A 16,040-nucleotide genomic window follows, 5' to 3' on the forward strand; every position below is an offset into this window, starting at 1 on the left:
TGCTCAGTCAGAAATAGTATGAGAAAATACAAAACAGTTATAGAGAAGAGAAGGCCAGAGGTAGAGTTGAGAGGCCATGAAGAGCAATAGGACTTCATGCAGACCATGGCTGGATCTGCTAATGGGGCACCTTAGGATGACCATAGCAGGACTTCTGTTAGGACGGTGCATCTTAGACACCCTGTCCAGGGTCATCAGAACTAGAGTAAAAATAGTCAAGCTGCAGGTGACACAGCAGGTGGTATCAGCCGACTTCTTCAGAAAGATTTATAGGGTGCTATGAAGGTAAAGAGGAGGGAATGAAGTAGAATGAGTTAGTAAAGACCATTATTAGATGTTGATCTAGTGGCTTATTTTCTCAGTTACTTAAAGCTCTACTTGTATGGCCTATTTACCAAGAATAACTTCAAATAGAACAAAATGACTGCAAAATGTAACTGAAAAAAAAGGTCATTGCCCTTAATGACCTGCTGACTGCCACATAGCTTCTGTAGAATCCTGCTTGCTTGACTGCCCATGCTTGTAATATTAGAGTATAAAGTGGAAATGCAAACTGGACTTGGGACCAAAACCTTTCAGGAATTATCTCAGCTTTAGTCAGCAGTGACACTCTTCTGTTCCACTCTCATTACTGTTGGGGTGCTTGCTTATTCCAGAAAGATCACTGCAACACTGCTTGAAAACTCTGAAGGGTTTGTCACATTTAATTATGTAACTCTGCAAATCCCACCCATCTTAATTCTCACACCTGTATAAGTTCTGTTCTTCTGGTAACTCTAGAGAACTGTGCATTTCTCTGCTTTGACAGGTGGGCTCTTAGCAGCCTCCTCGGGAGCATATACGGGCCACTTCCATTCAACACTTGAGTGAGCCAGGCCACTTGGGCAGCCTCACTGAAGCCCACAACTGTGTCAAGATGACTGACAATATCTTCTTGTTTGAGGGGATCCGGATGGTGTCTGACTTCCATAGTGTGGAGTCTCTGTCTTTTGCTCAGAACTTTTTGGTGAAAGATGATGATGTCATCATAGTGAGCTTCCCTAGATCAGGTAAGAAAAGTGTGTGTGTGTGTGTGTGTGTGTGTGTGTGTGTGTGTGTGTGTGTGTGTGTGTAACTTGGGGGGGGTTAACCTATGTCCCAGTTACTGTTCTATTGTTGTAAATAGACACCATGGCTAAGGCAACTATAAAGGAAGATAGTTATTTGAGGGCTTACTTACAGTTTCAGAGGGTTAGTACATAATCATCATGGTAGGGGGCATGGTGGCAGACCAGCAGACATGGCACTGTAGCAGAAGCTGAGAGCTCACAGCTGATTCACAAATTGCAGGCAGAGAGAGAGGGTGGGGGGGAGAGACTCGCTTTGGGTGGGCTTTTGAAATCTCAAAGCCCAGCCTCAGTGACACTTTCTCAAACAAGGCCCACATCTCCTCCATCAAGAGCACGCTTCCTAATTCTTCCCAAACAGCTCCACTATCTAGAGATCAAGTGCTCAAACATATGAGTCCATGGGGTCCATTCCTATCCAAATCACCAAAATCTGTATGCTTTTTCCAATGTCAGTTACACCATTTTATATTTCCACCAAAAATGCTTATGAAATTTTCAACACATCAGTTCCCTAAAATCCTGTCCTTTGGGGATCTTAGGAAGACAAATAAGGATGACTGATTAAAATATTGGTCAAAGTAAATTATATGTTTGAAATTATAAAAGAATAAAAGAAGAAAAACATAGCTTAAAACAAATACTGACTATTTATGATCAACTTAACCATTGGCCTGCCTCCCCTCTGTACAGGTTAGGGAGTGGGGCTGAAAAATCCCAACCCTCTGTTGCATGGATTCAGGTGACCAGCTTATATCCTTGGCCTATTTATGGGGCAGGGCCACTTTTTTATGCACAGAAAACCTCTACTAATTCAGAGATTACATGATATTAGAAGTTGTATGCTAGGAAACTTGGGAGATAGACTCTATCATCTATCTATCTATCTATCTATCTATCTATCTATCTATCTATCTATCTATCTATCTATCTATCTATCTATCATCTATATCTATCTATCTATCTATCTATCTATCTATCTATCTATCTATCTATCTATCTATCTATCTATCATCTATCTATCTGTCATCTACCACCCTATATGCTACTTACCTATCTAACATGGTCTTAGACTGGTCCTGAGGCACAGATCCCTACATCAAGTAACTGTGTAACTGAAAAGTCACCTGCACATCACTAGTCTGTCATTAATAATTAGCTCAGCCCATCATATTTCATGACTGTGTCTCCCAGGGAAAGGTACCTCTTGCAGGTATCCATTTGCTCTTGTCAGTTTCTAAATCTCGGGGTGCTCTCAAGAAACACAAAGCTTCTCTCTCATCCTGGGGATGGGAAATGTTGAGAGTGGGCAGGGCTCACTCTCACTAATTGTCAGACACTGAGATGGACAAGACTTGAACACTGCTTGATTTCCATTTGGCTCTGCCATTTCCAGGTGTGTGAATGTGAGCACACTTTCTCATTCATGTCACCTCATTTTCAGACAATAATTATTTGTACTTCAAGAGTTAGTGTCTTCCCTAGAAATACCCTGATAAGACACAACTTTGGGGAGAAAACAGTTTATTAACATTTACAATTGCAGGTTTCAATCCATCATTGAGAGGAATTCAAGGCTGTAAAGCAAGCAAGCTAGTCACACTATATCCATGGTCCATGTAGAAATGACTGTGACTTTCTGCCTGCCTTCTCTGGTCTCATATAGCTCAGGAACTCCTGTCTAGGGAATGGTGCTGTCCACAGTGGGCTGGGTCTTCCTATGCTAATTAACAACCAAGACAATCCCCCTCAGACCAGATAATTTCTCATTAAGACTTTCTCCCTGGAGGGATGAGAAAACTTGAAGTGAGTTCATGAAACCAGAAAGCATCCAGAACAGTATCAAGAAGACAGGCTGACAGGACAGGGTTTTGGGGTAAATGCTGGGGCTTTAAGCAAAGCTCTAGACCCCTCTCCCAACTGGGATAACTCTCAGATCATCTTATCGTCAGTACATCTAAAGCAAAGCTCATGACCTTGTTAATCCTGTCCTTTAAAATATTTTCACCTCTTTCATCTCACTTTCATCTACATGAAAGGATCCAAGCACTTTAAAAAAAGATTTTGTGAGATGGGTAATAGAAACAGGGATGAAAATTTTAGCAAGCATTATGAATCATTTTGAAGAAAATGGGTTTTGGAGAAGATAAGTATCTTGCTTGGCCTCTTGAATCTACGAAAGAAAGGGCTTGGAGTAAAACCAGGTATTTTTGGTTTCAAAACCATTGATTAAAATACTTTAACTAGACATTCTAGACAGCTTGCTCTTTTTTCCCCATAAAGCAAGAAGTAACATCAATAGCTTATTTCTGACATTCAGTATTATGAGCATCTTTTCATTTGTCAGAAGTGCATGCCTTACTACTAACACAAAGGACCATTTTCAAGTGATATACTTTCTTTCTTTCCTGGTGTACTTATATTCAGATGTGAGAATCGGTAGAGGTGAATGTCTCAAAAGAAACTAGTGTTTTTCCAACTAAAAAACAAAAACAAACAAAAAACCAAAGACTTTCCCCAAGTACTTCTAGTTTCTGTCAAGTTGAGAGTTGTAATAATCACAGAATTCAATCAAACTGTTGCAAATAGATACATAAATTAATATAGAAGTTAAAACAAAATTAATGTGGTTTATGCTATCACAAGGCAGAACCAGAGGGTGGGTCAGGAGGACTGACTAAACCTTTTTTCATGCAGTCATCTTGGATACAAGATTTCTCATCTCTTTTTATTCTGCTAATGTCTTCATAAAGCCCTGGTAAGTCTATGGTACTCCATATAATCCTGTATGAGGTGGGATGGTAGGAGAGCAATCAGACTGCTTGTGCCTTCATTACCAATAAACCAAGCATATCTCTTGAATTTTTGTTATGCTGTTCAGATCTGATTAGACAGGTGCATAGACCTGGGGAAAATAGGTAAGTAGAAGAAAGTTTGACAAATCTATATGAAGCTATAATTAGATAAAAGAGATGATGTGGTACGCCACTCACAGTATAGACTGTTGTTTCAAAAAAACTAGAAAAAGTGATGTTCACAAGAGTCAACATGTAGATATGATATCCAGTTGAAGAGGTAGATTTGTTTAAAATGATAAAATTGTGCAATATTGATATTACATTCTGTCACAGTATTTATACATCTTTTAATATTTCTTTTAAATTTAATGTGAGTGGAGAAAATACGAGCTAATGAGGGGCAGCACTGGAGAGATGGCTACGCCGTTAAGAGCACTTTCTGCTCTTGCAGAGACCTGGGCTCAGCATCTACATATGGTGGCTCACAACCATCTGTAATGTCAATGTAAGTCCTTGACTGTGGGAGCCAAGGCAGGAACTCAAACAGGGTAGGAACCTGAAGGCAGGAACTGAAGCAGAGGCCATCGAAGGGTGCTGCTTACTGGCTTTCTCCTCCTGGTCTACTCAGCCTGCTTTCCTTTCTTATATTCTAAGACCACTGGCCCAGGGTGGTACTGCCCACAGTGGTCTGGTTCCTCCAAATCAATCATTAATCAAGACTGTGCTCCACAGGCTCCCTACAGGCCAATTTGATGGTGGCATTTTCTCAATTGAGGTTTCCTATTCCCAGATGACTCTAGCTTATGTCACATTGACACAAACAAACAAACAAACATAAATAACCAGCAGTGGTGGTGGTGGGTTAAAGGTAGAGGGCATAATAGAACACAGGAAAAGGAAAGTAGAGAGGGGTATTATTGTAGGTGAAAAGTTTTAAACAGGGATGATATGAGAATTAGAGATATAAGGGGAGATGGGAGTTCAGGAACAGAGGAAGGATTAACCAGGAATAAAAAGTACAATGAAACCACATGGAAGTCTGCTGGCTTGTATACAAGCAGAAAACAGAAAAGTAAAACCTAAGAATAAAACCAAATACAAATACCTTCATCATTCAACATATGAAACATTTTCTTTATTATGATAATGTAATGTAATTTGATTGTTCTCATTTTTCCACAACCAGGAACACACTGGATGATTGAAATGGTCAGTCTGATTGTCTCCAAAGGGGACCCTACTTGGGTCCAAACTGTCAAAAATTTTGTCAGGTGTCCAGGGCTTGAGTCTAAAGATGAGCAGAAACTGTTGCTAGACCAGGCTGGACCACGTCTCATGCTTACACATCTTCCCATACAACTGTTTCCCAAGTCTTACTTCACATCCAGTGCTAAGGTGAGTAGATGCTGGCCTCTATGATGAATTTTTTTATTATTTATTTTATTATTATTATTTTTTTTATTAAGAAAAATTTTAATTCATTTTACATACCAATCAAAGACCCCCCTCTTCCCCCCTTCTGCCCCTCTAGCCTCCCCTTCTAGCCCACCCCTCATTCCCTCCTACAAGAAGGAAAGGCCTCCCATGGGGGGAACATTCAGTTGAGGCAGGTCTAAGCCCCTCCCCCTGCCTCAAGGCTGTGCGAGGTGCCCCATCATAGGTAGTGGGTTTCACAAAGCCTGCTCATGCACCAGGCATGGATTCTGATCCTACTGCCAGGGGGCCCCCTAAGCGGTTCAAGCTACACAACAGTCTCACTATGCTGAGGGCCTAGCCCAGTCCCATGCAGGCCCCACAGCTGTTGATCTAAATTTCATGAGTTCCCACGAGTTTGGTTTGGTTGTCTCTGCATGTTTCCCCATCATGATCTTGATGCCCTTGCTCATCGAATCCCTCTTCTCTCTCTTCGACAGGATTCCTTAAGCTTGGCCTGTTCTTTGGCTATGGATCTCTGTATCTGTTTCTATCTGTGATGAAATCTTAGGAGGACTCTCTTTCTTAAACTGGCACACTCAAGGGTGTGTCCAAATTTATGGCCTTTCCAGTCTCCCTAATACTCACTTGTATGGGAACAGCTGAACTCACAGTTCTTCATTAATTGGTTAATGAATGATTAATGTTATGAATACTTGTTAACTCAGAAGTCAGCTTTCAACTTTGAATTTTTCCTTTTCCTTTTCCATGCGTGTATAAGTGGTGTGCATGTGTTTGGGCATGGGAGTGTAGGGTGTACAGGCACTTGTGGATGGGTGTGTATGGAGGCCCAAGGTTGATGTCTAGAACCATTTTCAATCACTCCTCTGCCTTATTCTTTTTGTTTGTTTTTTTGAGACAGGGTTTCTCTGTGTAGCTTTGCTCCTTTCCTAGAAAACACTCTAGCCCAGGCTGGCCTCAAACTCACAGGGATCTGCCCGCCTCAGTCTTCTGAGTGCTGCGATTAAAGGCATGTGCCAGCATCGCCGGCTTGCCTTATTCTTTTGAAATATTTGTTTCTCTCTCTCTCTCTCTCTCTCTCTCTCTCTGTGTGGGGGTGAGTGTGGGGGGTGGAGTTGATGAGGGTGCATGGCTCGCTTTCCACTGTATGGGTCCCAGAAAGTTAGCCTAGCTCATCAGGCTTGGTGGCAAGTGCCCCTGCCCAGTGAACAACCTCACCAGTTCCCACCTATTCTTCTTGAGGCAGGGTCTCTCAATCAAACACAGTTCACTGGCATGACTTATCTTGGGAACCAGCATGCTCTGGAGATCTCCACCTTCTGAGGGTGGAATTACAGGCAGGCTTCTCACTTGCCTGGCGTTTATGTGGTATATTAGTCAGGGTTCTCTATAGTCATGGAACTTTTGGTATGAATTTCTCTCCATATATATAAGGGAATTTATTGGAATGACTTCCAGGCTATAGTCTTGCTAATTTAACAATGGCTAGTGGTGAATGGAAAGTCCAAGAATCTAGTAGCTGCTCAGTCCCCTGAGGCTGCGTGTCTCAGCTGGTCTTCTGTATATGCTGGAATCCTGGAGAAGTAGACTCCAATGCCAGTGAAGGATTGGATGTGCTGGCAAGGCGAGGGCAGGCAAGCAAAAAAGAAGCAAGCTTTCCTTCTTCCATTGTCCTTATATAGGCTTCTGGCAGAAGATGTGGCCCAGATTAAAGGTGTATCTATCGGTGGCCATGTCAGAGGAGTAGCAGATGGCAATTGACTTCAGGGGATTGGCCCACCAGCATGCAAGGCACTGATGGATGCATCTTGGATAGGCAAGGCTCCAAGAGCCTCAGCCCTAGAATATTTCTTGCTACTGCTGTGTCTTTGCATGTCTGTCACTGCCATTTTTCTCTGGTATCTGGTACGGTGTGAATGGGTGTGGAGAGATCCCCACTGCCCTTAATGTAGTATGATCATCTCTTGGAAATGTCCTGTTTTACTGGGCATTTTTACCTGTGGATTACTATGAAGATGACTTCTTCCTAAGCTGTACTTTTTAACTGAAGCAATGATCTCATACAATAATAGTGTTAGTTTAAACAGGATTTTGATGATTGAGGATTTGTAATAAATATAGTAAGGCATTATGATAGAGGTTATTTTAGTGGAAAAATTAACATAGGTAAAGGTAGGATAAAACATTGCCTCTGCAGGATGCAGAGGATAAAACAATAAAACAAGAAAGTGTCACACAGCTAGAACACATGAGTTTCTATTGAGGAGCCATATAGACTGTGGCTTATGTTAATGATTAAGAAAAACAACCGAGTCCCAGTAGCCCAGTTAGTTTAAATTCCTTTAATCTTAAGTTGGGAGATGTGTTCACAGGTTTCCCAGTGCATCATCGCTGAAACAAAGCTTTGAAAATAAAGTTAGACTGAGTTGTTTTTGCTAATAGCTTTAAGATGAAAAACCCCAAAAGACAAATCTGAAGTTTTAGAAAGGCACATAGTTGAGTGAGGAACCCTTTAAGGTCAGGGAACAAGAACAAAGCAGCCCGATTATTGTTAGCTGGTGTGCCTTTCTTGCTTGGACAGTTTGGTGACCAAAGGCAGTGTTTAAATCCTTGTCCCCATTTCTGCCCTCTGCTTCCTGTTATAAAGAACTGTTGATGAATATGTGTGCACACTGAGGATTTAAAATAGAGCTGACCAGTTCTTTTTCATATATAAAAGTTTAGATTCGTGATTCTTCTAACATTATCTTTTGAGATAAATAGTAAAATGGTTGGCCCTTTCTTTGTAACTATAGTAAGCAGTCTGCTAGTAGAAGAACTGGCTTGAAAAATACTTTTGCTTACACTCTCTTAATCTACAATAAGTTGCTTGGATAATATATGTGGGTTCTTGGAACAACTTGTTTTTCACCTGGAATAAGTAAACTGTTTAACCATGTAGGGGAAATGAAAACATTTTTTAAAAGCCTGTATTCATTGTAATCATCCACTTGAAAAATAGAATGTAGCCACATTGTGATTTTCATATTGCTTGAAAGATTTTGGTGGAGTATATAAGCTGTAAGATTAAAAAAAAAGTAAGTTAGAAGAAAAACATCAAGAATGAGAGAAGGAAAACACCAGGAAAGATGTAGAGGAAGAATACAGAAGAATAAAGAAAGAGTCAGAAGAAAACTATCAAGAGAGTGTGTTGTCTTTTCCTTACTCCCTCAGATAAAAAAGCCTTAGTATGAGGACTCTATGGCTTCCCTTCAAGCTCTGAGCTGCTGGAGGCTGGTCCTCATGGCAACAGTATGTGCCTTCCCACCTCAAAATCTGGATCAAAGGCAGGTTGTCTTCCTGCCTCAAGATTCAGATCACAGGTGTGACCTCTGTTTCTGGATTGTATTTCATTCCAGGTATAGTCAAGTTGACAACCAAGGACAGCCATCACATGTGAGTTTCTGAGGATCCAAACTCCAATCTTCATTTTTCTATGCAGCAAACATTTGAAGCAGTGGTTCTCAATTTTCCCAATGCTCGGGCCTTTTAATATAGTTCCTATGTTGTGGTGATCTCCACCCACTAGATTAGTTTCACTGCTACTTCATAACTATAATTTTGCTACTGTTGTGAAGCACACTATAAATATCTGTTTTCTCTGATGGTCTTGGGGGACTCCAGGTTGAGAAACCCTGCTTTAACCACGGAGGCATTTTCGCAGCCCCTCAACTGTTCTTCCAACATGAACCATGCATGTCAGTGGCAGCTATGTAAACTTTCTTAGATGGAAGATCAACTTGGAATCCTTTATCTCAGAGTTAAGGAAATGACGGAAGAGAAGGCAACCTTACATTGAGAGAGTCACGGATGTAAGGAAAAGGTGCAGCTCATCCTTTGACCTCCACATGTGTGTTGTGCCTTTGTGTAAAGACTTAGGAGTTTGGTTCAGGATATGTGGAAATATGCAGTGCTGAAGTGAAGACACACATTTCTATAAACTTTCTCTTTTAGGTTATCTATGTCATCAGGAATCCAAGAGATGTTGTTATATCTTCCTATCATATAATTAATGATTTTAACCTTTTGAACAATCAAGAGACTTTTGATGAATATCTTCATGCATTTATCCAAGGTGACGGTGAGTGGAATCTGGACCACCAATTTTATATTTTGAAATCAAGGCAAGACCAGAGATCTGTGTTACATGTTTAAAAGCTAAATCTATGGGTCACAGCTGTTTAAAATTTACTCAGTGTGGGACTAGAAGGATGGTTCAGTTGTGTACTACTCTTGCAGATGTCCAAGTTTGGTTCCCAGCAATCATGCCAGCTTTCCCTCAAGGTCTGTTAACTCCATATCGAGGGGTCTAGCGCTCTCTTCTGGCATCCCCAGACACTGCATTTATGTATGCAATACCCACACACAGATACACATATACATGAAACTTAAAATATTAAAAACCAATGTTTTAAAATTTTACTCAGTGTGATGTCAAGAATTTTATGGACAACCAGATGCAATCTGATTTTCACTTAATGTATTTTTTCACTTAGACAAATCAATTCTTGTATGATATATAGTTATGAATGATCATCTATCCTTTATTTTTAAATTTTTCAATTGCATGTTTTCAGATACTATATTCATTAACTGTGTGTGTGTGTGTGTGTGTGTGTGTGTGTGTGTGTGTGTGTGTGTGTGTATGGGGTTTCACACATGCTGTTGTGCATGTGTGGATGTCTGAGGACAACTTGTGGGAGTCAGTTCTCTCCTTCAGCCATGTGGATTTCAGGGATAAAGCTCATATCATCAGGCTGTGGGTCAAGTGCCTTTACCCACTAAGTCATTTCATCAGTTCTTGGTATTTTACTCACAATGAAGTATTATTTAATAAATCTATGATTGCTTCATAAAATAGTTTTTGCATGTATTGGAATTTATCCTGCTCTTTTTATACACTTTTCTAATTAGAGGTTCAAAGAGGCAGGGTTGGAGATGTGGTTCAGTGGTTATGTACTCTTTCTGCTGTTTCAGAGGACCCAGATTCAGTTCTGCACCCATATGATGGCTTAAAACCATCTGTAATTCTGCTTCTAAGTTATACTATGCCCTCTTCTGGTCTCTGCGAACACTGCACCCATGTGATGCACATACATACATATCAGCAAACATTCATACACATTAAATAAGGTTTAAAACTCCTTTTAAATATGTAGGTAGTAACCATGCATGATTTTTTCCTCTAAAAAACCGTGAGATTTCTCAATGTCATAATTGTGTTATAGACCTCTAGAGGTAGAAACATGACATCCCTTACCTTCCTCAAAGTAAATGCCATCCTCCAATCAGGAATAAGAACAAATATTCATGAAGTGCAAAGTTCAGTAATAATTTCCTTTTCCTCCCCTATCTCTGTAGTAGTTTTTGGATCCTGGTTTGATCACACACTTGGATGGTTAACCAGGAGAGACACAGAGAACTTTCTACTAATGTCCTATGAGGAGCTACAGAGGGTAATTCTCTTTTACTGTGTTTCCTACATTGCCCATATCTGCCTTTGTTCCTTTTCTTTGTATTTCTCTAGGGGTAAACAATCGAGTGAGTGAGTGGGAGACTGTCATAGTTAGCATCGTTGTCAACTTGACACACCTGTGAGAGGAGCTATCCATGGAGAAAATGCCTCTACTAGATGTCTGTGGGGGGATTTTCTCAATTAATGATTAATGTAGGGGAGCCTCATCACTCTGGGTGCCATATCCACAGGCGAGTGGGCTTGGGATGTATAAGAAAGATAGCTGAGTAAGCTAGAGGGAGCAAGTCAGTGAGCAGCAATCCTCTGTGGGCTCTGCTTCAGTTCCTGCCTCAAGTTTTCCTGCCTGGCTTCCATCCATGATGCTCAAAACCCAGAAGCTGGATAAGCCTCTCCTCCCCCAGGTTGTTATTGGTCAGTATTTTATCATGGTAACAGAAAAATCAAACCCAAAGACGGAAGGTGTGTAAAATCCAGCCTTTCATTGCCTGCATAACCTCAGCACGTTCTAACTCATCCTGTGACTCACTGTTCTCCTGAAACTGCAAAAACAGTAGTATTCAACTAACACAATAAAAGTGACAACTATCTAGAATAGTGAATGTCATGCTGCACGTGTACTTGATAAGTCTTAGCCATGTCTTATTAAAGACACGTGCTTCGTCTTAACGTTCCTTCAGTTTCAGAGTAAGAATCTGATGGCTTTTGTTCAGAATGCTAGCCTGGCAATGCTCTGGGTTCATGCTCAACAACATTAGTACACAAAAGTTGTCACAGTGGCTCCCACCTCAACAACCTGACCACATCAACACATTTGATGCAGGCACCTCAATAGCTTCATATTGGGGCCCAGGGACAGTCAGATGGAGTATTGAACATAAAACTTAGGCAAGGACCTTTCATATAGACTTTCAGAGAATGTTCCAGGCTCGAGTCCTAAGTCAGAACTAAGAACTGGCCAACAGGAATCTCACCATAGTAAACTATGTATTATATACAGCAATTGCAATACTCCAAAGAGTAGTGGTTTTTCATACAGCTCTTTCTCTCTTTCAAATGCCCTTCTATTGGCTGATTTAATCCAGTGACCATTGAAATTTCCATTTCTTTCTGTGGTATACACTATTTTTGTAGAAAGTGCCTGTTCATTTTCTGCCTCCACTTTCCAATCCAATTTGCATCCAGTTGGATTCATGAGTCTTGTTTTTTCCAACAAAATTTGCCAATGAAAAGTTGGTAACCAAGGGTAATTATGAGTGTAATGGGGAGAAGCAGAAAAAATGTTTCATGTATTTTATATGAAATCTAGATTAGCTGTGTGGGGGGCACACAAGGAGAAGCAGGAGATGGACTGTTCAGGTTAGGGAAAGGGTAAGTAGGAGGGGTAAGGTAGTCAGCAAAGCATGATGGGTGATGAGGTAAACTTGAGTTCAGTACAATGATACACATGTATAAAAAGTGACATAATGAAATCCTATATTTTATACACTTAAAATTGATTTTGTTTTTCATAAGGAAAAGTCAGGGGCTTGAGGTTGGCTTTGCTGTTCAGAGCATTTGCTGCTCTTCCAGAGGACCTGAGTTTGGGGCCCAAACCCATGCCAGTTAGCTCATAACTGCCTGTAACAATAGCTCCAGGGGAATCTGATACCCTCTTCTGGCCTCCATGAACATCTACAAACACACACACACAGACACACACACACAGACACACACACACATGTACAGACACATAAGACATACACACACATGCACATATGCACACACACCCACACAGAGACAGACATACACCTACACACATACACACATGCACAGACACACCCACACCCACATATACCTACACACACATACACACATGCACAGACACACACACAGACACACAGACACATAGACACACACACACACACACACACACACACATTTTTTTCTGAGCTGGTGGCTGGCAGGCAGACTTGACAAAGGAATGGGTTTTCTTTTCATGACTCCTTTATCCCTTCACAATGTAAGACAGAGTATGAAAACTGGTGAAGTTGGTGCTGGAGCGATGGCTGAGTGGCTAAGAGTACATGCTGCCTTTACAGAGGACCTGGGTTCGATCTTCAGTACCCACATGGTGTCTCCCAGCCACCTCTAATTCCATCTCAGAGGGATCCATTGTCTTTTTCCAGCCTCAGTGCTCACTGTATGCACATGCTTCATATATATTTATATCATACATTATATATTTATATATATCATATATTATTATAAACTTATATTTTCATATTATACTGTATAACATTATATAGTGTATCCATCATATACAACTCATAAACACAATATAAAATATATTATGAACTTATAAATATATATAACATAGTTATGTATATTAGTATATATTTTATATGAATATGTATATGATGTAGGATGTTAGAAACAAAATTTTAGGTCACATTATAAGGAAGTATTCACCTTCTTGAGAACTCAAGGGCTATGTCATCATCAGTGCTTGTATCCACTCTCTCCTGATAACTCCTTTTCCACCCACAGGACCTCCGAGGCAGCACACAAAAAGTGTGTCAATTTTTGGGCAAATATCTGACTCCAGAACAGCTTGATTCTGCTGTCCAAAACTTGTCCTTTTCAGTCATGAATGAGAATAGCATGTCCAACAGCCTAATGCGAAGAAATCCCAAAGATGGCACCGTCTCCAATATACCATTGCTGAGAAAGGGTAAGAAAAGATAGAGTGTCAAGGTTGTATTGTAGAAATGGGTAGGTGTTTGATTTTTGCATGAAGCATGAGTCGTGAAAACAGACGTGCTTGGAAGCTTGTGTCATATTCCATCATATTCTTCAGAAGAGTCGCTGCCCACAGATCTGTTACTGAGAATCCTTAGAACCACAGTTAAGCAGAGAAGGAGTGGGAGGTACTTGTGCCCTCCTGGCTCTGCCTGTGAAATGGACAAGTCCTGTCTATACACTTAGACCAGTCAGTCTCAGTGACATGATCCACGTCTATAAGAAACCAGAGGTGTAGTCACAGGAACAGCACTTTCCAATTCAGAGGGTTTACAACAGATAACCCATGCAAACATCCATGTGTCTACATGACAGATACAACGCCATTCGTTAGTAACAGAGTTTACTGACACATGCAGCAACTTGGACGGGATTCCAGTGGCCTTATGCTGAGCGACAAGAGTCAACAACAAATCTACACACAATATATTTATGTAACATTCATAAAATAGAAAATAATTGTAGAGGCAGAGAATATGTTGCTGACCTTCAGGGATCCAGGGTGGTGGGGCTTGATGATTCATATATGACTAAAAAAGTAGTAGTATTGGGAGATGTTTGTGACACTGGACTATTTATGTATTTCAGTGGAAACGGATTACAAAAATTTCCCACATGGAGAAAAGTGATGTAGAACACATCCATTTCCCTAGTGGAGATTTTTCTGATCACAGCATTGTGTAACTTAACCATATTCCCTTGACGATAATACAAACTTTGTTGTAAAAAAAAGTTGAAGGACACAAACTTTCAGTGTCCATTTTGTACCCTGTATCTCTGTCACATAGTTGTTATTTTTTTCCACATGGAGGGCAGGACTGAGGTGCAGGTATGAAAACTCCCTCAGTTTTTCCTTCACAGTTTCAAGACTAGGATTTTTCCATCTGACATTTCGGACGCTCACAGGTACCAACCTCAAATCATTGCAAGCCCTCTCCCTTTTGTGCTAACGTAGTTTTGACAGTTGGCAGTTGGTCTGAAGCAGAAAACTGTAGGATGACTCATTTTGGTCTTGAGAGAAAATACTAACTGGATAGTTGAGGTGGGAGTGTGACAGGCTTGGCTGTGCAAGTGGGATTTGGACTCATTTTCCTGGTGCTTTTCCTTCTGTGTTGGATTGACAGGCATCTGTGGTGACTGGAAGAATCTCTTCACTGTGGCTCAAAGTGAAGCCTTTGACAGAGTCTATCAGGAGAAGATGTCGGGGCTGGATCCTGGTCTCTTCCCCTGGTCGGCACAATGTTGATCAATGCCCCCATCCACTTACCCCCTCGCCACTCTGCACACCCTCATCCCGGATAGGGTTTCTTAGTGTAGTCCTGGCTGTACTGGACTTAGCTCTGTAAACAGGCTGGCCTTGAACTCAGAGACTTGACTCCCTCTGCCTCCTGAGTGCTGGGATTAAAGATGTGCACCACCAATGCCTGGCTTTCTGGATAAAAGATTCTAAACATTTTAAGGATTCTGAGGGTTAGCTACTAAACTTAAAAAAAATCTATATGTGCCTTTTTTTTTTTTAATTTGTCATCTGGGTGCAAGTTAGTCATCTGGGACCAGGAAATCTGATGGAGAAAATGCCTCCATCAGATTGGTCTGTATGAGGGCCCAGCCCACTCAAGGTGGTGCCATCCTTGGAGAAGTGGCTCTGGGTCGTATGAAAAAAAAAAAAACAAACCTACAACAATCTGAGCAAGTCACAGGGATCAAGCCAATAAACATCATTCACCGTCTCTACTTAGTTCCTCCCTCAGTTTCCCATGATAATGTACCTGTAAGCCAAATAAACCCTTCCCTCCCCATGTTGCTTTTGGTCAGTGCTTTATCACAGGAATGGAATGAAGATTGGAATACTATCCTTTTGAGTTACCAGGTGGTTCATATCACAAAACTCAGAGCAAAATAATTTTTAAAAAACTTGAGTCTAGAGCAGACATATCTGTACCTGGTTTCCAAAACTGAATTGCAAGTAAGGTATTCATAATAAAACATCAATTTATTGTTGCTTTCAAACAGCTACAGTGGTGAATTTATTGGTATTGAAGGGGGTCAGCAGAGAGAAGTGTATGCCTGCCTGAGCTTTAAATCTCTAGTTATAAGGAACAAAGGCTCAACACTTTGCTAGTCAGAACTCAAAACAGGTCAAGCTAGAGTGGCAGCTCAGCAGTTGAGAGCACCATGGCTCTTGCAGAAGAAGGGAGTTTGCCCACATCCACACCAGACCCTCACAGCTGCCTTTAAATCCAGATCCAGGGCATCTAGTGCTCTCTGGTGGCCTCACAGGCAACTTCACTCATGTGCACACACAAATAATTTAAAATTAAAGAGTAGGAATCTCATTAGGTTAAGGAAAAAAAAATCTACATTGCATTAAGCGTACCAGAGTCAAACTGAAGCTGAATTATTAGGGTG

At 40.9% G+C, this 16,040-nt stretch overlaps 2 protein-coding genes across 8 annotated transcripts in view; one reads left to right on the forward strand and one right to left on the reverse strand.

The window, feature by feature from the left end:
* The window catches only part of LOC102927611 (3-beta-hydroxysteroid sulfotransferase-like), a 32,069-nt gene extending 16,428 nt beyond the window's left edge, over positions 1 to 15,641 (forward strand). For 2 of the 7 annotated variants that reach the window (XM_076571466.1, XM_076571455.1), the window contains exons 2-7: positions 809 to 1,049; positions 5,091 to 5,299; positions 9,332 to 9,458; positions 10,739 to 10,833; positions 13,380 to 13,563; positions 14,756 to 15,641. In XM_076571466.1, the coding sequence (XP_076427581.1) occupies positions 917 to 1,049; positions 5,091 to 5,299; positions 9,332 to 9,458; positions 10,739 to 10,833; positions 13,380 to 13,563; positions 14,756 to 14,877 (870 nt within the window). In that variant the 5' untranslated portion in view covers positions 809 to 916 and the 3' untranslated portion in view covers positions 14,878 to 15,641. Of the gene's footprint in view, positions 1 to 537; positions 693 to 808; positions 1,050 to 4,386; positions 4,410 to 5,090; positions 5,300 to 9,331; positions 9,459 to 10,738; positions 10,834 to 13,379; positions 13,564 to 14,755 lie in introns of those variants that run through there. The other 5 variants (XM_076571460.1, XM_076571467.1, XM_076571468.1 and 2 more) reach the window with 5 other exon arrangements.
* Positions 1 to 16,040, reverse strand: part of LOC107399359 (3-beta-hydroxysteroid sulfotransferase-like) — a 230,626-nt gene that overhangs the window by 176,369 nt on the left and 38,217 nt on the right. The window lies entirely within an intron of this gene.

The sequence above is a fragment of the Peromyscus maniculatus genome, chromosome 1 (assembly GCF_049852395.1).
Source record: "Peromyscus maniculatus bairdii isolate BWxNUB_F1_BW_parent chromosome 1, HU_Pman_BW_mat_3.1, whole genome shotgun sequence".
Lineage (NCBI taxonomy): Eukaryota > Metazoa > Chordata > Mammalia > Rodentia > Cricetidae > Peromyscus > Peromyscus maniculatus.